The sequence below is a fragment of the Festucalex cinctus genome, chromosome 15 (assembly GCF_051991245.1).
Source record: "Festucalex cinctus isolate MCC-2025b chromosome 15, RoL_Fcin_1.0, whole genome shotgun sequence".
Lineage (NCBI taxonomy): Eukaryota > Metazoa > Chordata > Actinopteri > Syngnathiformes > Syngnathidae > Festucalex > Festucalex cinctus.
Window position 1 is genome coordinate 17,441,934 of NC_135425.1, and position 23,529 is coordinate 17,465,462.

A 23,529-nucleotide genomic window follows, 5' to 3' on the forward strand; every position below is an offset into this window, starting at 1 on the left:
TTGTTTTAGTTCTTAATAAATGCTTAGTTTTAGTTTAGTTAGTTTCAGTATTAGTTTTTGTTTTTTTATGTGAATTACTTGTGCACAATATTTAAAAAAACACCATGGGCGTTATTCCGGTTTATATAAAAATAAATCTACTAAAAATCACATTTAAAATCATCCCCAAAGGCTCATGCATTCAATTAATTACCACAGACTAAAACAAAGGATATTTTTTGCTATAATTATAGTTAGTCTTATTTTAGTTAGTTTTGTAAACATAAAATGTAGTTTCCGTTTGTTTTCTTTTTTTTTAAAAGCATCTTTGTTTTTATTTTATTTCGGTAACAAAATTGTTTTTTGAATTTTAGTTTTTTCGTTAGTTTACTAAAATAACCTTGAATAGCGCCTGTGTTTTTCGACACCTTCCCTTCTTACTTTGACCATCTCCAAACATTTTTGTTTGTATTTTATTTGAACTGAGTCAAATGCCATTTTTTAGCATATGACGCGGGCCACTAAAAAAATGGACGGCGGGCCGCAAATGGCCCCCGGGCCGTAGTTTGGACACCCCTGTTCTAGACATTACCATTACAAACATGAAAATGGACTAAATCCAAATAAAAATGTGACTTTCTTTCTGTGCACAGAATTTGCAAAAGGAACGCACCTCAGAATGAATAAAGAGAAAAAGTATGAAAGTGACAGTCACAGTCTGACCTGTCACGCTCTGAACGTGATAAGAGTTAATTGGCTGCTGAGGACGCATCTTCCCTCACGTCATTAGTTTGTCGCAGTCGCGCGCTTCGGTCCAATCAGGGCGTCCCGCAACTTTATTAACCTCACTTGGTCGCTTGACTGTCTCACTGAGGTCGAGGGGGGGGGGGGGGGGGGGGGGGGGGGGGGGGGGGGGGGGGGAGGTGGCTCCGGATGCGATGCTTATAAATCCGAGATGGAACTGGATTGGCTGCCTGTGAGTCAGCAGCGCCAAGGTCTCTCCTCTTGACGCGAGCGGCGGCGCGCTGCGTGGCCGCTCACACGCACTGGCGGAGCAGCCCACGGAAGGAGCCGAAGTCCGTTTCAGCACCGGAGCTGTCCGTTGCTCCTCCAAGTCGAGTGTCTGCCCCCCCCCCCCCCCCCCAGGCCCACCCCACCCCCTCGTTTTCTTCAAGGCGAGAAGCTGCTTATCTTCTGTCGGGGGTGGGAGACGAAGGAATAATAATAATAAATAAATTTAAAAAAATTATTATCCCGTGAAGGCGCGCAGACTTCATCCGAACCAAAGTCCTGCCATGCTGAACGGCCCAGTTTGAGGGCACAGGAGTGATCAAGTCCTTATTGAACGTCATTATTTTCTCCTTAACGGTGAGTCGGGTCGAGCTGCTCAAGATCACACGCGCATCCACACACCTTTTTTGAAACATGTTACATAACAAATTGTCATGCAGGCTGCTAGTTGTGCTCTGGAGAGTCGTTTTGTCGAGGATCTTGCAGTGAACGAGACTGTTGGTGCTCTATTTATTTATGAGGAAGGTCAATTATCAGACTGTACATTCTCAGGACCAAGAAAGTGTCCAGATCCCTTAGTTGTAAAAGGCAAGTTTTGAGGCAGTACATTTTACCTCTACTTTTGTTCATAGAGAGCAAGAAGCCTCTAAACATATTTAGGTCAGCATGCACTTGGGTGTGGATAGTTTTCCTTTGCACCCACAGTGATTACATGTCACACCCATCTATTTATCACAAATGGATTGTTTGAGTGGATTCTGTAGCCGTCGTTTACTTTGTTGCCATCAGTATTCCTTCTCAACGCTGTTATTGTTATCTTGTTGCCCACATTGGTGGACAAACAAGCCAATTTCGAGTCCTGCCTCGGCGTGTGACAGATCCCCACAGTCTGAGCCGCCTTCGCTGCAGTTTATTGTCCGACTCTCTGCGAGCTGGCACACAAGCATGCTTGGCTCTGGCAGCGCCTGAATGCCAATGTGATGTCTTTTGGACTAAGCGTGCATTGAGATTTAAATTGCTCAGCCATTCTTGGGTTTTTATTTCAGTCGCTGTCGCAAAGAAGCGTATGTTTTGGTAGGTCGATCGCTAGTAGTCATCGGAAAAGCAAACAAAATGTGAAGTTCAAACCCTTATCGTGCGTGACATCATGCATATGACCTCAACCTGAGCGCCGAGCTCAACACGTGTTTGACTTTTTCTTTGGCTTTGTTGTTTTGCTTTGTGATACAAAGAGGAAATAGATTACACTGTAAAGAACTGAACAACTTTGAAGCTAAAAAAAACAACAACAACAATACCTGACCTGCCAAGGGATTCATAGATTTATTATTCAAGGCTAAAAAATATGTTGAAAATTGACTGGATTCTCTCTGTTACAACTGCCTATGATGGACTCTTGAAGCACATTAAGATGCTAATTATCTCAGTTGTGTGGTGTTGATACTAAATCCACAAGCTAGCAAAATGAATACAAAAACAGATGTATTTGGAAAGTTTCTTTGCCATGGCCGAAAAGGCTTAGTGATGAGACAACATAAGCATAAACGGCATTTAGTGTTATGATGAGTTATTCATGAGCTTTATATTTTTTCTGCAGTATCTTATGTTGGCAAATTTTAGGACGCTGCTAATATAGCTATATTATTTGTTTTGTTGATGTTTATTATGACAGTATATCTTCAAAATACCCCAGTTTTATGTTGCTAGTATCATTCATGATAAGCGTTACCATGGTGACCATTGTTGTTACCCCTTTTTTTGGTTTGTTTTGCTAGTACAGGTACATAAAAATACACAGCGGATTTGTGTTTGTTGTTGCAGCATTTTATTAATTATCCCCCACCCTAACCCTAATGCAGAAAGTTTGCTTGAAATGGTAGCATGGATGTCAGCCAGTGTCAAGGAACAGACTGAACTAGATTTTGGAGGTTCAGCGGTACTTGTTTTTTTTTTTTTGTTTTTTTTTTTCGTGAGCCTTGTATAACCCGTTCACTGCCTTTGACAAATATACTTGTCAATTGTATTTTTTAGAGCGGAGATAAATGGGGGCTAATCTGACTATGCTCCACAGTAAATATCAAACTTGGCAACAACTTTACTGATGCCCAACCACCGGTAGATGACATCACTGCCCCATTTTATACGAAATAAACACAGTTTCAGAGTCCATGGGAGAAATGGCTGTATTTTGGCAAACCTCCATTTTTCTACTGTCAATTATAAAAGAACGGGACGGGACAAAATGTAGGCAGTCTATTCTGTTATTTGGTAGATTCGGTTTATATATAATTATTGAACGTAATATGACATGGGTATTAAAATTTTTGAAATTTTCTCAAATGGCTGGCAGTGAATGAGATAAGCACCTTTAATTCAATTCATTAAACTCTTCATGTTGAACAGCACATATAACGGCATGTTTGAAATGTTCGGGTATGATTCCACTTACTCGTTCACTGGAAGGTTCTGGCTAAACTCATTAGTGTAATTAGTTCCAGGTCTCCGCTTCCCTGGTCCGTGGGTCACTTCTGTGGCTAAAGGGGGCGGATTCTTTCCCATGAAAAGCTCCGCTTTGTGGGGATTCCATTAAAAAAAAAAAAAAAAAAAAGGCCCCCCTCTCCCTCTCAGGCAAAGAATGAAAGGGAGTGCTGGTTGGGATTCTAATCAGCGCATACCAGTGACATCCAACAGCTTTGGGAAAGGAGTTATGACCATAGAGCCAGAGTACCAGTGCCCACTATGCCCCTAAGCAAAATTGCAAATGTTTAAAATCCATTTGACAGAGATACATGCTCAACTGTGCTTCTGTGCAGGGTATGGCATGAAAAGTAGACCTAAAAAATATATTTTTTTGCATGTTTAAGGGGTTGACAACTTCCTCGATATATTGCAATTCATGTTTACAAACGATGCAATTAACTACCTAAAAGGCACAAAAACTGTTTTTCAAAGGTTTGATTGATAGATTGATTGATTCATTCATTGTCGGGGGGAGATATTCAAAAAACGCTGATAAACATTAAATATAACATGTATTGTCTTATTTGAAATAATTGACCGTTCGGGCAAATTTTTCATTCCAATCCCGATCCAGTCGATCTGATTGGTGCAAAGTTACACAAGATTGCACAGGATTACAACACAGAGTATAAATATGTCGATTGAGGGCAGAAAAAGGCACGCTCAGTTTTAATGTCATAATTACTGTTTAACTTATCTTGACTTAGCATATTTTTATGATATATGGACTATACTGCATTTTGACATGTATTTTGTGCAATGTCGCCGTTGTAGCAACAAAACTTCGTCTTAAACCGAGGACCCTGTTTACTCTGGTACTCCACTGAATCGTGAAACTTGACACTGTTGACCTCATACATTTTATTTGTGAAACAAAATTCTTATTAACCATATTGGTATAATAGACGCTATTTTTTTCTGAGTTTCAGATAAAAAGAATCAAAACAAGTGTCTGGGTGGTTATGATATGTATTTGCCAATTTTCCAATATGAAACCTTAATGAATTTCTGTGTCAATATTCTGTGTCATGACTGTAAACTATAGTTGTAACTTCCCCAATATGATATTGGCAGTGACATACCCATTGATATGTCTTGTGGGTCTGTATTTTATACTGCAGCTACCTAATGGAGAAAAAAAATAATAATTTCATCATAATACACAAGCTCTGGTACTGTTCCAATGGGAGAGAGTGTGATGAGACTAGAAAAATATCTGTCAGACGATCAGAAAAATAAATGAGGGATTTGAAGAGTTCTTTGGTCTCACCTCCCTTTTTAATTTATCAATATTTAATCAAACCAAACTTCTCTCCTGAAAGCACCGTCGCCATCAATTGCTGACAAGACTTAAGAGGCTGAATGAGTATTGAACCTCCCCTCTCTCACTTGTACTTTACCTTCTCACTAAGATTTGTCACAGAAAAAGACAGCCTATTTTCAAAAACAGTATTTATTTTTTCAGGGAAGTGTTGATCCTGTGTCAGAGTAAACTCAATATTCTGAATTGCAGCTTTGAAAATAACATTCCCAAGTCACAATCTATCAGCCTTAAGGAGCGGTCCTATCTTCTTTCCCTCCTTTAGATCTTTTTTTAACCTGAGGCCTGTAAATCATTCAGATGCATCTGGGATGGGGAGAACACAGATGTCAAGTTTGAGAACGATTGAAGATGTCCTCTCAAATCTTTTATAAATGGTGATTTTAGATAACTCCAGTGCCATCAGTGTCACATTTTAAAAGCTTGATGATGTTGATTTGTGTCTATTAGTTATGGAGCCGGTGTGTCTTTGTTGTGTGGGTAGGCCATTTTTTAAATCAGTTTGAGACTCCTCAATTACACCTTTGTCCTTTACCATTTTACTTTGCAAACCTTTGGTTTAATTGCTTCTTCTTTCATCGTTCTCGATCCATGTCTTTAACTCATTTACTCCCAATAACGTATAAATACGTTTTTTTAATGCTCTAAGTGTCCCAAAGACGTATTTATACGTTTTTTTGTTTTTTTGTATGCTAGGGCATACAGAAGGCTTTGATGCAACCTCTCAACTGCAAAGAACGGTTGCAGAAATGGTAGTTATTACACAAACGGCCAGCAGGTGGCAGCAGAGCAAAGGAGATCAACCAGGGCCATCTAGGAAAAAAAGCTCAATTACTTACAATTTTAAATAGATTTGCGAAAACTGATGAAACTTAGCTCTCTTCTAATGCTAATTGCTGCAAAACGGAAACAGATAGAAACATACTTTTTTTTCCTGATGAAAGAAGAGACTTTAATCTTTCTTTTGGTAGGTTCCATGCTTTCATAGCAATAAAACACAATATTCTGTGGGCCTTGCAAAAATCAGTCAAAATCCAGTAAAACAGCCGGGAGCGAACGGGATTGCTTCTGTGAAAATGGCTGGGAGTGAATGAGTTAAAGGGGAAGTCCATCCAAATGATTTTGCTGCCAATAATATGTTCTATGCAGCCCCTCTAATATGGTATTCTGGTTGATATTGTGGAAGTGGAATATGACGCAGCAAAATCCAGGCATTTCCTAAATCCATCTCAGGGGGTGGCCATTTCGATGAACGTTGATCTCATCTTCAGTCGACAGCAAGTGGCAAAATGGCCACCTCTTGAGATGGATAAAAATGGCTGGATTTGACTTCATAACTCATATTCCACAAATGTAATATTAACCAGAATGTCATGTTTAGACTAATTTGGTCACATATAACAAATTGCCAAGAAATATTTAAGGTTGACTTCCAATTTTATATGACACATCTCTCGATTCGTATTTAGTTTGTAAACCGGATTATCAGTTCTTCGCAAACAGAGTGTGGGCATAAATCTGGTCTGTGAGAGACTAAATCCTAATAAAGGGTTGATATTTAATTAATGCTAATTTTCAGCTCAAAATAAAGCCTAATAATAGCATGTGAGCAATTCAGATCGTTAGAATTACACCAACCATGTTTACATGAAATCAGCTGTGCAGTGTTTGCAATCAAAACAATACTTGTGGCTCTCATGTTTGGCAGGTGGAAATAGTGCATTCAAACAACACAAACTATATGAAGTTTTTTTTTTTTTTTTTTGTCTTTTAATTTGATAATCAAAAATCATCACCATCACCATATTTTGTATTTAGTGGCACATTGTTATTTAATATGTGTCATAGCTAATTGTTATACTGACCCAAATTGCAAATTCATCTGTGGTAAATAGCAGTTTTTGAATAGTTCCTGCAGTAGCTGAGTAACACAAACCTTCTGTCACCTCAGCATCTAGAAGGGTTACGGATGTCACGTTTGAGAAACTGAACTCGAACAAACGAAGGTATCAAAGCGAGGCACTGACCCATTTGTGTCAGAATTGACTTTAGATGGGGTGAGGGGCAAACACGGAGGTCCTATTTAATATTCCGAAGTTAACCTGAAAATGACGAGGTTCTGTTTTTTTTCCAGCAGATACTTCCATCATCATCTCCCCTGTTTGCACAGTGTGGAGAATATAAATGTCTAACTTCTGAGATATCATTTCTGCTACATACATTAGTAACACATAAAATGCACAAATAGTGAGATTGTTTCAAAAGAAAAATGTTGGCGCATGGAATTCTATCATGAAGAACATGCTAAGGGCGATTTATTTGGTAAATAAATCATTAGGAGGACAGCTGATTGTCTTGTGAGAGTACAAGGCACCCAAATAGTACAGGGGATATCATTTTTAAAGTGTGACCTTTAAGTCAAAGCAAAAGCATTCAACTTGCATTTCCTTGTGGACAAGGAGACTGATGACTGGCAGGCCTCTCTGTTGCCTCTTCTCAATAATGGTACCAACCAATCCACATAACAGAAAAATCGAAATATGCAAGGGCCACTTTGGAATTTTTCGACTATGCCAAAATCATTCAATCAAGCCATTTTATATAGTTTATATATTCGTTTCTTTGAAAAAAATACTGTATTGTAAAAGGTGATAAGGCAAATATTTAATGATTTTATATTCAGAACCAAACCAAAAGCAATCTGCAGTCATAGGACCATTTTTAAAACAGGACAATTCGGACATTAACACAGAGCAGAAGGAGGAAGAAACAATGCTCGCTTCTTAAAATGAACCATCTGTTATTTGCAACATTGTTATGAAGAGAAATGTTACCATTTTACTTAAAGTTAAATTGTATCCTTTTATATCTACAACAGCTCAAAATTTAGTAATCTCCCTCAACTGTACCAAATAACATAGCTTTAATATTTTTCACAGGCCACTGAAAAATGAAAAAACAGTAAACAAACTGGATATTCACAGAGGAAAAATACACAAACTTATTAACAACAAAAAGCAAGCAACTACTGAGCACACTGAAGTAGGCAAGTGAAACGTTTGACATTTGCTCTGGCCGCAGCTGCCCTTAAAAAGCAGTTGATTGTCAAGTCATGACAGGTGCACCACAGGAGGCTCCGCCCACCAACACTCACCCAGGTAATGAAACACAAAAACACAAACTAAAAACATAGACGTAACACGCCGCTTAGATTGGGCGATAGCTAACAGAAACAAATGAGAGGCAAAGTGTTCTTGCTTCAAGCTGTTTATTGTCATAAATGTTCATTAGCCCAAAAAAGTCAACAGGTGGGATGCTAACCAACAGTGCAATGGAGTCTCCGCAGATGGGTGGAACTTAGCGTTGATGTCACAGTCATTTTAAACCATCAAACAACTCTTACTTTAGCGGGACCAAATGTCCTATTTCGCCCGAACATGTCCACTTTCTTACATCCTGTCCGGTGTCTGTTTATTATTATTTTTTAAGTGAAAACACAAAACGGTCCATTTTTTAATTACTCGACAAATGGACAGCGTTGATGGTAGCCCGTCGACTGATTCCAAGCCGATAGCAAGGGGTGTAGGAGGAAAATGTTGTTTTGTTTTGTATGCATAATTATTGTTATATATTTCAAACGTATTTTATTGTATTTTTTTAACAGCATTTTACATAACTCACTCCTAAGCATTCACTTGTATCGGCAGCCCAGAATATTAGCACACTGGTAGCGCTCCCACTGGAAATGTGGTTGCAGCACAAACAAACAAACAAACAAACAAACAACAACAAAAACATTGGACTTAGAACATTATGTCATTAGCTATGTATAATTTATTCATTTGTAAAGTTAGACTTCAAAAGACATTTACCACAATACAGACAGTGTTTTCATTTCGTTAGCAATTTGGATTCACTCTAACCAGAATACATGGCTCCAAGTAAACCTGGCTTATGTCAATAAACTTTACGTGTCATAAAACTGCCAGATAAAGTATAAACCGGTGGCTTATGTGATTGACAAATTATTATTATTTTTTTTAAGATTTAGTGGTTTATATACCCGTGCACCCAACAGATCAAATATTATGGGTAGCTACTGTATGTTTTTGTTGTTGTTAGCATCATAGGCAATTATAAATCTTTTAGTCTTTGCTCATCCCCGATCACGCCATAGAAACTAGCCCATATGTAGCACACAATTGACACTGACATAATCATTAACTCATTTACTCCCAATAACGTATAAATACGTTTTTTTAATGCTCTAAGTGTCCCAAAGACGTATTTATACGTTTTTTTGTTTTTTGTATGCTAGAGCATACAGAAGGCTTTGATGCAGCCTACTAAACCGCAAAGAACGGTTGCAGAAATGGTAGTTATTACACAAACGGCCAGCAGGTGGCAGCAGAGCAAAAGAGATCAACCAGGGCTCTCTAGGAAAAAAAGCTCAATTACTTACAATTTTAAATAGATTTGCGAAAACTGATGAAACTTAGTTCTCTTCTAATGCTAATTGCTGCAAAACGGAAACAGATAGAAACATACTTTTTTTTTTCCTGATGAAAGAAGAGACTTTAATCTTTCTTTTGATGCTTTTATAGCAATAAAACACAATATTCTGTGGGCCTTGCAAAATCAGTCAAAATCCAGTAAAACAGCCGGGAGCGAACGGGATTGCTTCTGTGAAAATGGCTGGGAGTGAATGAGTTAATGAGCATTTACAGACTCTTTTCGTTGTGCTCAATTGTTATGGAAGGATGTATGGAGATATATGGAATCTGTAACAACTTATTATTTAGTCAAATTAAAAACAGCTAAATCTTATTCGTTTGTCAAGTATGTCAATCTGTGTTTTAACCATTGAACATGTTACTTTTTGTCATGTTACTTTTTGTTTTGTTGTGTTAGTCTGCTGGAGTGCGTCTCAACCACAAATACTGGCTGACTTCTTTAGGAAGGGTTTGACCTCGAACATGATAAGAAACGTGTCAGACTGCACGATGTGCGACTTGGCAGGAAGTTTAGGACCAGGCAAAAGAGGGGACCTGAGTCCTGATTGATGCAAGAAAGAAAATATAATAAAAGTTTATGTTTATCTGTAAAGGTTAGACATTCCCAACAAGGTGCTATATTCCTGCAACAAAAACATATATAAAAAAGTTTTGACAAAATATAAATCAGAGTGTTTTTTTTTTTCCTCCCAGAAACCTAAGTTTGTGATATAGATGGGTGTTGTCTCCTCCGTAGTCTATAAAGTAAAAGAGTTCACCGGCAGCTTGGGACCAAATGAGGGTCTTGCAGGCTATTAGAGTAGCCCAAGAGGAAGAGAGCGATGATGACTCCCATTTCACTCTTGATAGATGAGATCGAATTTCATACGAGCACTTATGTGGAGTGAAGATGGATGAGATAGAATGTCAGAGCAAAGAAACACGTCATACAAGAAGCATGTAATCACATAGAATCCATGACGGCACCTTTTTGTTGAATAGTACGATTCATTGTCTGACAGAAGTAGAAATTAGAGCAAAGTATGTGCACTTTGCTCAGCATAATTAAATAATCAAGTCGACCTGCAAACCATCTGGCCTCCATACCTCTTATTCATTGCAAGGTCAGTGTGATCTGGATAGAGTTATGTAAGGAACAGGCAACAGTTTGTGCAAAGGTGACCATAAATCTGAGTATAAGGACATTACATGTGGGGTACCGCAGGAGTCAATATTAGGGCCCAAATGATTTATATTTACATGTACAGTTAGAGTATTAAAATTGTCAAAGCTTGTCTTGTTTGCTGATTTTTTTCCCTTCTGGGGAGAATTTGCTCTAGATTTTAAAGCTGATTAAAACCGAAATGAGCAAGCTAAAGCAAAGCTGTACAGTATGCACAATTTAATGCGTGTTGAGCTTTGTGTCTTATCTGTATTCTGCAAGATTCAATAATCAGAAGGGCAAAAGGTTGTTCTCTCCTGGGATTTATTTAACTCTGATTAAATAGCTGACTTCAGCAGGGCAGTTAATTTACCTATTCTGACCTGCAGGTTAAAGATAGTTGAGAAGAAAAGAACACCAATAAATGACTTTGAGGAGCGAACACATCAATTTAAGATCTTCCAGACTGTTTATAGGTGTCACTTTATTTAGGAAAAATGGAAGAATTGTCTTATATAAATAATGGATTTAAATCTTGGCTTCTTAAGGTCGGTTCTCATCCAATAATGATGATAGTAAAGTGGGCGTGTCTTTCAAAGCTGAAAGTGTGATCATGCGTCAGCAGTTGTTGAAGAGATCATTTATAAAATAGCAAGCACATCAAAAGATTTAGGATAAATTCAGTTTATTATGCTAGTCTTGTCCGAGACTGTGTAATTGAAACTTAAACATACCAAAGGGAATGGATGTGTGCTGTTATTTGTATTGACAGATGACTAATGCAGCGTAGTACATGTAAGTACATATTAATTGACAAAGTACTTAACTAAATGCACAGTAATACAAATTGAACTATTTCCTCATGGTCATATGAGGCAACTGCTGGATATAGAGATATTGAAAAACATTCCGCACATATACAGTAATATACTTTCTTTCTGTGGTGTGAGGTGCACAGCGGTACGGTCTTATCAAAGAAGCATTAAAGGTAGAGATGTCCAGATCAGATTCTTTTGGCACATTTTTGAGGACCTACTGATTGTTTTTTTGTTTTTTTTCCCTCCTTTTGCGTGATTAAGGGAGCAGTGGTTTTAAGTAAAGCATTTAAATCATTTTTTGGACACATCAGTTTTTCAGGTGGCGGATCAAATTAGGGGTGTTATACGTGGCCAGAAATATCTGAAACACAATTCGGATTTATGTCAGATAACGGTACCAGAAATGGCATTTTTGCTTTGAGGATCCTCATGGAAAGAGCAACTGAGGCGCACAGACTTGTATCTTTCCTTCATTGATTATTCCAAGGCGTTCGATCAAGTAAGACATTCAGATCTGTTTGACATTCTCCAAGAATTAAACATCGACGGAAAAGACCTTAGAGTCCTCAGAAACTTATACTGTACTGGGAACAGGAAGCCACTATCAGAGTTGAAAATGAATGCAGTAAATACAGACCAATCTGTAGAGGAGTGAAACAAGGATGTTTTTTTTTTTCACCAGACCTATTAAATAGCCTATATATAGCGAAATTATTCTATGAAAAAAAAAAAAAAAATCTGTGAGTGCCACCCCCCCGCTCTGCAATTGGCTGGAGGGGTAAACAACTGTCTGTCCACAGAAACGTCCCACTGACAAAACAAACACAAAATGGCGAAATACAGGCTGGGTTTAGGAAAAAAAAATCACCACCACACATTAATAGAAGCCCAGAGGTGTAGATTGAGAAGGAGTTCACTGGTATACATCCTGTATTTATATAGTGCGTTTTCCTGAGTAAAGACCCTCAACTCAACTCAACTCAACTCAACTTTTTTTATAAAGCGCTTTAAGAACAGGCATTGCTGTATACAAAGCGCAGTACATAAACATAAACATCAGTTTTGCAGTAAACAAGAACAAAGCAAACATTTTGAAGTGCGAATACAGTTCTTTTAAATTTTTTTTTTTTTTACAAGTAAACCTGCCTTTAACGACAACAACAAAACAAAATGAAAACAAAGGAGAAGTAGTTAAACAAGTCAATACTTTGAAATACCTGGGCTTCACAATGACCCCAGATGCTAAATGTAACACAGAAATAAAGAAGAGAATGGCTATGTCTAAGTACATATTCATCAAAATGAAGTCCATCTTTACCAACAGAAATATAATGAATGCTGGACGTTGACTAAAGAGTTGGTAAGAAGACTCGAAGCAGCAGAAATATGGTACATCAGAAGGATTATGAAGGTATCATGGACTGAAAAAAGACAAATAAAGACAAAACAGCTCGACTGAAAACCATCAGATAAAGGCAGCTAAACATCTTTGGACACATAAATAGAGCAAACAAATTCTATGTGGCAAGATTTGTGGAATTAAAAGTAGAGGAAGGCAGTGCACAAAATATATAGACAGCTTAAATAACTTTGCAACACAGAAGACGACTCCCATTAACAAATTTATTAGGAAAACTGACAATAGAGAGGTATGGAGGGAGGGAGCCATGATCGACGATGTCTGTAGCAGACCTGGCACATGAAGTAGAAGAAATGCCACCATGCAAAATGCTCTATTTATATCACATAATTGAGATTGAGACGTCCCTAATTTAAGGTGTTGTTGATTGGTGTTTACCCAGTGGGGAGTGTTGCCATGAGAATTTTGTGAAGTGAGAAAATTGAACCAAAGCAATTAGCAGAAAACTGACATCAAGAAAACTCTCTAATTATGGCAAAATATAGCAAAGCTGGCAGTGATATTGAGGTGACTGAAAATAATATAAATAACTTTTCATGCAATTCCTGACTGAAATCTTGTGACAACACCTTACTCAGGTATAGAATTGGCTAAGTTTGTTCGTTGAGAACAACACAATTCCTGACAAATCCATTTGATTACAAATTGTATAATCCAAACACGTAGTAGCATTCTTTCACTCTTTCATTTTTGAAATTAAAAAAGCAATCTAGGGCAGACGGCTGCAAGAGAAGAGGCTACAAAGTATTTTTCTGTGGTTTGAAAGACAGGAAATGAAAAAGCTCACTATGCTTTACTATGTGAGCCCCCTCCGGCTTTTTCAGACCACTCATGCAAGTGTCCCCTGTCCCTTCCTCTCTCCATCTGTGTGCAGCCATGGGTGTGCTCATGTCAAAGAAGCAGCCGGTGGACAAGGTGCAGAGGTGCACCGCTGTGGTCTCAGCCTTCCAGTCGGGCATCAAGGACCGCGCAGCGCCTGTCAAGCAGGCGGAGGGAGACGCCGAGGACGGTGACGTGCCGGCGAAAGCCTCAACTGAGGACAAGAAGACCGAGGAAGGAGAAGGCGGGGAAACAGAAAGCGGCACCGGCCCGTCCGCAGCCCAGCAGGCCTCGGCCTCGGTCAACCAGGAGGCCTGGTCCAGGTTACGAGACGGGAAAGGAGTAGAGCCTGAAGATCTGGAAAAGAGTCATCAGCTCACACCGCCTGCGTACGTGCGGCCCAAAAGGGAAGCAGATGACGATCAGCCTTTAGAAGTAGAGCTGGCAAAAAAAGAGAAGGTAACACTTAGTGGTGACAGAATAATCAATATGTCACTTATAATCATTGGCAGAGTGCATGAAAGTACAATACATATAGTGACTTTGTTTACACATATTAAACCCCCGAGGCATAAGATTAAAAGAGGTATTCTTACGATGTCAGTCTCCATGGCAACAGCAGCAAATGATCTGGTTTCCTCGTCCAAGTTGAAGCCATTCCGTGAGGAAATCTTAAGCTTTTCTCTTAACATTCTTGGGGAGTATGAGAAAGTTGAAAAGTTCAAAAAGATCATTACATTCCAAACATGCCGTGTGACTTGCGTGTGCGCACAAGGGGCGCTTCAGTCAGAGACGTTGGTCTCGGCAAGGTGACCTGCATGCAAGTACGTGCTCGGTATCACGGTGGAGTTCACAGGATCACTGGCGCCATTAAATACCGGCTTTTCAAGACTTAACACTGTGCTGAGAAATGTCTATGGGGGCAGGAAAGACAAAACAAAACAAGGATTTGAAAAGAGACAACTAAATTAAAGCTTACCCGCACGGAGCCTGTCTAGACCACAGGAAACTTGGCATGGTTTGCGTCTGTAATTAATGACAAATAATTGCGTAAGTTGGCAAGTTAAGTAGAACTGCTTTCATTGTGTCGGTATTTTGTCAGCATGTATTTTTTTACAGAAATGTACCGATTTGATAAGATTTATGAAAACTTGAACATTGAGACTGTTGAAACAAGAGAGAAATTTGAAAAAATATAAATGCCTCGATGAGAAAAGTGTGTAAATTGTGGGGCGGGCGGTTTTAGAGCTTTGCGGATACTTTGCAGATTTTATTCATTGTGGGTATTTTTGGAACCTAACCACTGCGAAAAACAAGGGAACACTGTATTGCCCCCCTTTTAGGTGAATTGTTAATGCAACTAAAGGTTATAACGAAATAGGTCAAAGTTTGCATAATTTTTACATCACACACATACTTGTTTGACTTTAAAATTAATATACTCTAACCTCTAACAATCCACTCTGATACGGTTCATAACCTTCATTTTGTATGAAATTTAAAACTATTATTTTCCGATATGAAATGTTAACTCATTCACTGCCAGTCATTATAGAAATTTTTTACATTTCCAATACTCACGTGATATTACATTCAATAATTATATATAAACCGAATCTACCAAATAACAGAATAGACTCCCTACTTTTTGTCCCGTCCCGTTCTTTTATAATTGACAGCAGAAAAATGTAGGTTTGCCAAAATACAGCCATTTCTCCCATGGACTCTGAAACTGTGTTTATTTCCTATAAAATGGGGCAATGATGTCATCTACCGGTGGTTGGGCATCAGTAAAGTTGTTTCCAAGTTTGATATTTACAGTGGAGCATGCTCAGATTCGCCCCCATTTACACCACTCTAAAAAATACAATTGACAAGTATACTTGTCAAAGGCAGTGAATGTACAACTGAAATTTTTTTTGTACATTTCCATAACCCTAACCCTAACCCTTGTATAGAGGAACAAAACTGACAAATAATTGACTCAATGAATAAATGTACGACAGCGTATTAGGGCCATGTATAATTATATATATATTTTTAGAGGGCGGGGGCAATATTCCGAGGAAAAACTCACAAATTTTCCACTTTGTAAAGTGGCAAATTTGCGAGTTTATAAAATGGCAAGTTTGCGAGAAAAAAACTTACGACAAATACACGTAGCGTAGCTATAGTCTAATCATGTGACGATTCGTTGGTGGTTAATGGGAATTGTTTTGGTGTTTTTATTTGTATTTACATATTTTTGCGTATTTAATTTTTGAATTATGTTTTTTTACATCTGTTTTTATTTTCACTTTATTCATTTATTTATTTATTTCAGGGTTCACCAATTCCGGTCCTCGAGGTCCAGATTCCTGCAGGTTTTGGATGTTTCCGCCTACCAAAACTGATACTAAAGAACAGGATCGTTATCAGGCATGCTCATGAGGATTATGAGTCAGTTTCGCTAGTGGGTGGAAACATCTAAAACCTGCAGGACTCCCGACCTTGAGGACCGGAATTGGTGAATCCTGATTTATTTAGTTATTTTTTAATTTTGGCAGTAAAGTTCCTCCAGAAGATTAAGTCCCAAACTGAAACAAAAAAATATAAGGTACTCTCATTTTTAACCCATTGCCTCGTTATAAAGCGACCTGTTGGGCAAATTTTACATTGTCAGTTTGACTGATAACACCCTCAATCTGCATTGGTATAAATCCCCTTTTAGCTTTGGTCTACTTTAGCTTTATTTGAGTATTGTGTTTGTCACAGTCGAAGGTTTAGACAGATTCCAGATCCGATGATAATGCAACCGCGACAAATGTGACGCTTGAAAATTTGGCACTTGTGGCACCTCCACAGTGGGAAGAGAATTGATAGAATCTCTCCAGCAAATAGGTTTCAACCTCCCCCCCCCCCCCCCCCCCTTTTTTTTTTTTTTTTTTTTTTTTTTTTTTTTTTTTGGCTAGGGCTGAATCTTAAGTGGCAGCCTCCCGTCTTCAAAGCTATTCCTCAGGTCCAAACAGACTCACACTCAATTTGGCGTATTTGTATTATTCCTCTGCAGCTCAGTTACCCAAAGGATTACTGAGGGAAAATCATCCAACAGCCAATGTTTCCTATATCAGAAGCCAAACCACAACACCCCTTCAGCAGCAGCTTGACTGGCTCATAACTCAACAGAAATCCCAGCGCTCACATATTGATGGGCATGTGTGTTCCCATAGTTACCAAATGATATTTGCATTCATATTTCTTAAATCCGCTCCTGTACAATTATAGTCTCCTAGTAAAATGTTAGATGTCAATTTAATGAGAACAACATCTGGATTCTTTAGTCTAAGGTCACAAGAAGAGTCATAGTTGATGTGGCCAAAACCCTAAAAGTGGTGCTATGGCGTTGACGAAGAGATAAAACAGGTTTGGAGCTTTATTATGGGTGTTATATAGCCAAGCGTCATGTGGTTATTTTCATTAGTGAGACAGCCCAGTGGCTTCTGCATGTTAATAGAGGCAGCAGGAAATGGACAAAGGAACAAAACATTCCTTTAATGAGCCATCTGACAAACAGGATAAATTTTTATTTAACTAATCTTTTGTACATATTAGTTTGTGGACTGAAGGAGAACAATTACAACGTACCTAGCGCTACATCAGGGGTGGCTAAAGTATGGCCCGGGGGCTTGAAATGGTCTGCGTCATTCTTTAATTCAGCCCACTGGGGATTTATTTATTTTTTTATTTTTTTATTTTTTTAAAATACATTACTGACCAATCTGAAGTGTATAAACTGACAAAGCAGTGTTAATGGTGCAACAAGCAGACATTTTCTTTTGTCTTGAAAAGTGATAGTTTTGGAGATAAAAGTTTCCGCCCGATGCCTGTAATATACATTAAACATTTTTTGTTGCGTTGCTTTTATTAGGGGTGTTCAATATGACTTTATTCAGACAAATACCAGTACTCAACTCCATACCATATACTGTATCGATACCACTAGTACATAAAATTCCCCCAAAAAACAATTACAGATTATCCTACAATATATATTGCCTTTTTTTTTCTCCTAAAAGTTGCATGAAATTAATGACCATTTTCTATTCTTCTAATTTGTAGTTCCTGATCATAAACCAATCACAAGAGGGGGCTGCATCATGAGTATCGATACCTTAAAATTAGGCTCATAGCTGCACCGATACTGATATCTGGTATCGGTACTCGCCCATCCCTACATTTTATTAAGCAGTGCTGATAATAAAATTAATTATACTCATAACAATTTTTATCTTGACCTTTTTTTTCCCGCACCTCATCTGCACCTGACATCTGTTCATATTCTCAACCACACCTGTGCAGGTAAAGAAAGTGGAATTCAGGACATTAAGGGATGATGGCTCGGATGGGAATAGATTTAAAATTGAGTTCGTAATCACAATAATTCAAAAGGAGTTCATCCTTAAAAAAAGTTATTATTGAGTTGATTATACATTTATTTGTTTAGTCAAATTCCTCTCTCCACTACAGACAAAAATATAAAATACATGACTACTTACTAGTGAGATTACAGTTTGCGTCTTCACTTTCTCTCGTGCTACTTTAGCAGGTTCTCAAATTCAAGTCACAATTTGAAAACCCGTTTTTCCTTCACCCTCAGCCGCCAAGCGATGAGATGTGTGACGTATGTGAAGTCTGGACTGCCGATGACCTCTACCCGTGCAGGATCTGCACCCGAGTGTTCCATGACGGCTGCCTGAGGGAATTGGGCTACCTGCGTGCTGAAGCCTTGCAGGAGATGAGAGACACAGCTCACACAGTTACCGGCTGGAGTTGCTACTATTGTGTAAGCGCCATTATAAAGGGTTTCACTGAAGGAGGACGCTAAGAATAGATGGAATTCATTTGCGGTATATTGTTTGCTGACTATACAGGCACGCTCTGTAATAGTTCCTGTAGTTGATATGTGTAAAAGGGGTTGAAAGAAAACACAACTGTAGCTGATATTTTAATTGCACAATATAAAAACAAGAGTGGCTGCTTGACCACAAAAAGACTGTATACAGACTTTCTGTGGGTCATTAAAACGTGCTGAAAGTCATTCAATGGATTTTGCTAAAATTAAGGCCTTAAATGGCATTCAGAAGCATTAAATGCGATGTTGAGAGGCATTAACACATTCATTGCCAGACCAGCAAAAAATGCATCATTTGACGTCTTTTTCCGTCAATGGCAGTGAATGAGTTAAAAAATTAAATACTTCTTCATGCTTTATTTTACATACAGTGTTGCGTAAAGGAGTCACAATAACACAATTTAGCAGTAATTAATGTAAACAAATATATATATGTGTGTGTGTGTGTGTGTGTGTGGGTGTGTGTGTGTGTGGGGGTGTGTGTGTGTGTGTGTGTATTTGTGGGGACTAATTGTAATTTACAATGAACAATGCTCTGAATTTGAAAAGAAATATGTAGTGTTCCTGTCACCAACAGTACAACATGAAAGCCTAATGCCATCTAGTGGCAGAAAAATACCTCAACACAAATCTATGACTCAATGTTTCACAGTCCTTTTAACCGTAATTGTTAACTGTAACGTTATGAATTACTTACCATAAAGTTACTGTCAATTAACTAAACGTTTTTATTTAGTAACCACATTTGTCTATTTTTATATTATAATTAACACGAGTATGAAAATTTTTTTTTTATTGTACATTTAGAACAGATACGCGATATTAGTTTACAAATAATCACGTTAACTATGAAAATCATGCGATTCATTATGATAATTGTAATGAGCTGATAGCCTAAATATATAAACAGTATATGTATATATGTATGTATGTACAGTATGTATATGTGTGAGTATGTGTGCGTGTACATGCAGTACGACATTGGCATTAAATTCGTTTTAAGTTACATTAATAAATGGCATGAAAAAAAACATTAAATTAGATTTGATGATAACTGCAGAAACCTTGGTATGTCTTTATGATTGGTTGCCACGTATAGAAGAAAAATTACTTCATTTTCGAGTCCTTGAAATTTGAACATGTTCAATAATCACTGGCTGTTTTAGTGTAGTGTTGTTTTATATTATTCAAAAAGTATACTTAAGCCTTATCGCTCATGGTTAGAATTGCTATTTATGTGGATATTGAATTAGAATCTTGGCAGATGAAAATACAACAGAATGTTTGTTATATGAGGTTTTTACACTATATAAATAAGCCTTCCATTATTCCTGATATGAAAAAGGGAGTATGACAATACTATTTTATCTGAAAGCAATCCAGGCCTCTGCTCTTCTGCTATGGCTTAATATGTTCAAATTCTGAATTACGTCAATCATATTTGGGTAATTATTTCTTGCTTTGGGTTTGCACGAGTGATCCAGTGATGGAAATGTTTCTTTTTTTGCCCCTCAGTGTTCATTATAAAACGGAAAAGAATGATTAAAAACAGCACACTCCAAATTCAGAGCTTATTGTTAAGCTGTTTTGATTAGTCAGCCTTGTAACTAATAGTTAGATTGTTGCAATTGATAGTCCACTTAGTCCCTCATTTTTCAGTTTTATTTAATCACATCTTGAGTGATACCTGGTTGATTTATAAATTATAACATAGTGGGTCAAACTGCTGCACTCCAATCCTATAGGTGGCGGTAGTGCATATTATGAAGTGAAGACCACTTTTTTCTTTGTTTTTTTTTTTCTTCTTTTTTTATATAGAAGTGAGGACCACACAAGGTTGGTTGTTTTCACCACAAGCTTCATCTGCTGGGTCACTACACTTGACCCGAATACAGTCACACTGAACATTGAACTTTGAAAGCAAAGTTTTGAATGGCTTTCAGGTGTATTTTATTATTTTTATTTTTATTTTTTGCAGGAAAACAAATATTCAGGCTGTATGCAGCAAGGAATTTCTTTGCTGCTCATGACCCCTGCTAGAAAAATAACAGTCTGTTTTAATTCCTGCAAGAGGCCAAAGAGTGTTTATGCTCGAGTACCCTTCACTGTGAAGTAGAAGCTTTGCTGTACTTCCCCCGTCAGCACTGGGAAAATTAAACCAAATGCCAAACACACTCTGAGAGGCGGTTTAGGGGGGGGGGCTTTCAGCCACTCTGAGAAAGGACCCTGAAAGGTCCTCTGTCTTTTGTTGGATACTTCACTGGGAGAGGAATGAAGACCGGAAGACATTTGTGTCTCGGTGACAGAAGAGTGAGGAAACTCTTAAATGTCACTGGGGAAAAAAAGGATTTGCAGCATTTATTCCTTTCGATTGGATTTCCTTAAATGTGAATTTACGACGAGGCCCAAAAGCACACTGCTGGATGTTTGGATGAATGGCGGTCAGTAAGAAAATCATACCTCTTCCTATGGCTATGGGCAAAGAGCTGTCATTCTGGGCCTGTAGCCTGAGGAGGGGCCCAGCCTTTGCTACAGAGATGAGAACTTCAAAGTGAACTGCAAAAGCAAGCTGCCAATTCTCATAAATGGGAGAGTCTAGTATTCAGCAGAAGTTTAAGACTCTTTGAAGGTTAACATATCAGGCATGAGATGTTCAAATGAGTAAAAAATAAGAGAGAGAGAAAAAAAAAATTGTGATGCCAACATCCATGTCTTGTCTGCGTTTGGGTCCAAAATCCTTACTTCACGTGACGTAGTGTTCATTATGGAGAAAAAACAAAAAAAAACAAAAAAAAAACATCACACAGTCAAAGATGAATGATACATCGGCCCAATCAAGTCGTCCAATCAGCCATGAGCCTGATTTCATCTGCCCCCCCACATGCTAACTTCTACCTTTCTCAATATTTATCTCTTTAATTAGCTGATGATTTATGGAATCAGAATTGATTCTCGAAAATCCACGTAACCAGAACTTCCATTCTTTTAATGACTGAGGACTCGGGTTCGAGTCCAGGCTCCGGCCTTCCTGGGTGGAGTTTGCATGTTCTCCCCGTGCCTGCGTGGGTCTTCTCCGGGTACTCCGGTCTCCTCCCACATTCCAAAAACATGCATGGCAGGTTAACTCATTCATTCCCAAAAACGTATTTATACGTTTTTTATTTATTTTTTTTGCTAGAGTTTTTGTATGAAGGCTTTGATGCAGTTTCTGACCTGAAGTGGTCGCTTAAAGCGATGGTAGTTATTACCAAGTATTTTCAACAGGTTTGTGAATAATGATGAAACTTAGCTAATTCTAACGCTAATTCTAACGGATAAAAAAATATACCGTGTTCTTTTTTTCCTGATGAAAGAAGAGACATTTTTCTATTAGTAGGTTCCATGTTTTTATAGAAATAGAACATGAAAATGGCTGGGAGTGAATGAGTTAATTGGGCGCTCCGAATCGTCCCTAGGTGTGCTTGTGAGTGTGGATGGTTGTTCGTCTCTGTGTGCCCTGCGATTGGCTGGCAACCAGTCCAAGGTGTCCCCCGCCTACTGCCCAAAGTCAGCTGAGACAGGCTCCAGCGCCCCCTGTGACCCTTGTGAGTAATAAGCGGTCAAGAAGATGGATGGATGGATGGATGGATGGATGGATAATTTCTCCAAAGGTTACAATAAAGTGCAAGGTTCCAGAGGGGTTGATTCCAAGCACACCGTCTTCTAATCAATAAGTTCCATGTAAGTGGCAACTGACTGCTTGCATCTGCCTGAAAACGCTCTGCCGCTGAAAATGTATCAAAGATTAACCTGGACTCCGTATCACAATTTGAGGCTAATAGAGGTTATGTTAGCAATTCTTTTCATCGTCTTGCAAATACAGCTCAAGTAGTGCATTCATTACTCTCTGTGACACTTTCATTTGCTGCTGCACAAGCTTTTTTTTCAGTCCAATCTTCTGAATAATGTCACATATCCTAAATTTAGAGCTTAAATAGAGACTTAAACCACAAGATGAGACCACATTACTCATTGTCTTCCTGTTAGTCATTTTTTAGAGTTCTTTTTATCCTGACATCCTTCCTGGGTAGCCGATTTCGATGCATCTAAATATAACTTACACCTTTTTTTTTTCTTTGAATAGTGCTTTATTATTAGCCCTTGTCTTATTATGTCCTATTTTGAGTAAGGTGTAAAGCACTTTTAATGGCTATGGTGTATAAAAGAGACGATCCAATTTGCCAATTAACCACCTGCCTGCCTCTCTTTTTTTTCTTGCAGGATAATTTGAACCTACTGTTAACAGATGAAGAAATGTACAGCCTTATGGAGACCTTTAAGCAGTGTAAGATCATCCCAGGTGAGTCCCAGAATAGCCCTGGAAAAACTGCGCTATGTGCATGCGACAACAATTTATAGGGGTGATGCCAGTTGCGACTTTTAATAAGACAGAGGAGGATTTTTTTTTACTTTTATGGAAATGAGGAAGATTTCTCATAAAAAAAGGTATTTACTGCGATAACTTAGATTTTTATTTTTATTTTTTACAATCAAACAGCGCCTTTAATCGCCTTCAGTCTCATTATCCTGATAGACCTGTAGTATTCTTTTATAGACCAGCGGGGGAGAGATTTTTCTGATTTGTCTGAAATGTGTCAACTGATGTTCATTATAATCAGAGAAATGTTCTAAGTGAGGAATGAAGCTGTAAAGTATGCCATTAATTGTTCCTTGTCACTGTAGAGTCGTGCCTGGTATCAGACGAGTTGCTGCAGTACCACCACTTTGTATCCAAGCAGCAGTTCGAAAAGGACCTGACCGATGAGCAAGAGGAAGAAATCCTTGCCCAGTTTGCCGCATTGGACCCCGAGAAGAAGGGTCACATCGAGTGGCCGGACTTTCTCTACTTTGAATCGTTGGCGGTTTTGAGAAAGTTTCGCACTGAGGTAATGAAGATGAAATTAATTGGGGACTGATAAAGATGGTTACTTGTTGCATTTTTCAAGTACAACATAATGTCTGTACATGATCTCCTATTTCCCAGTGAAATCAATTCAAATGGCATTTATTTTTTAAAACATGTCACACAATTTTACGAGAACACTGGCTTTTTTAA

At 38.3% G+C, this 23,529-nt stretch overlaps 1 protein-coding gene across 2 annotated transcripts in view; it reads left to right on the forward strand.

Moving 5' to 3' along the window:
- The first annotated feature begins 902 nt into the window (after positions 1 to 902).
- phf24 (PHD finger protein 24) overlaps positions 903 to 23,529 on the forward strand; it is a 31,465-nt gene continuing 8,838 nt past the window's right edge. For both annotated transcript variants that reach the window (XM_077497809.1, XM_077497810.1), the window contains exons 1-5: positions 903 to 1,347; positions 13,599 to 14,002; positions 18,180 to 18,365; positions 22,695 to 22,773; positions 23,157 to 23,359. In XM_077497809.1, coding sequence (XP_077353935.1) covers positions 13,601 to 14,002; positions 18,180 to 18,365; positions 22,695 to 22,773; positions 23,157 to 23,359 — 870 coding nt within the window. In that variant the 5' untranslated portion in view covers positions 903 to 1,347; positions 13,599 to 13,600. The remainder of the gene's footprint in view (positions 1,348 to 13,598; positions 14,003 to 18,179; positions 18,366 to 22,694; positions 22,774 to 23,156; positions 23,360 to 23,529) is intronic.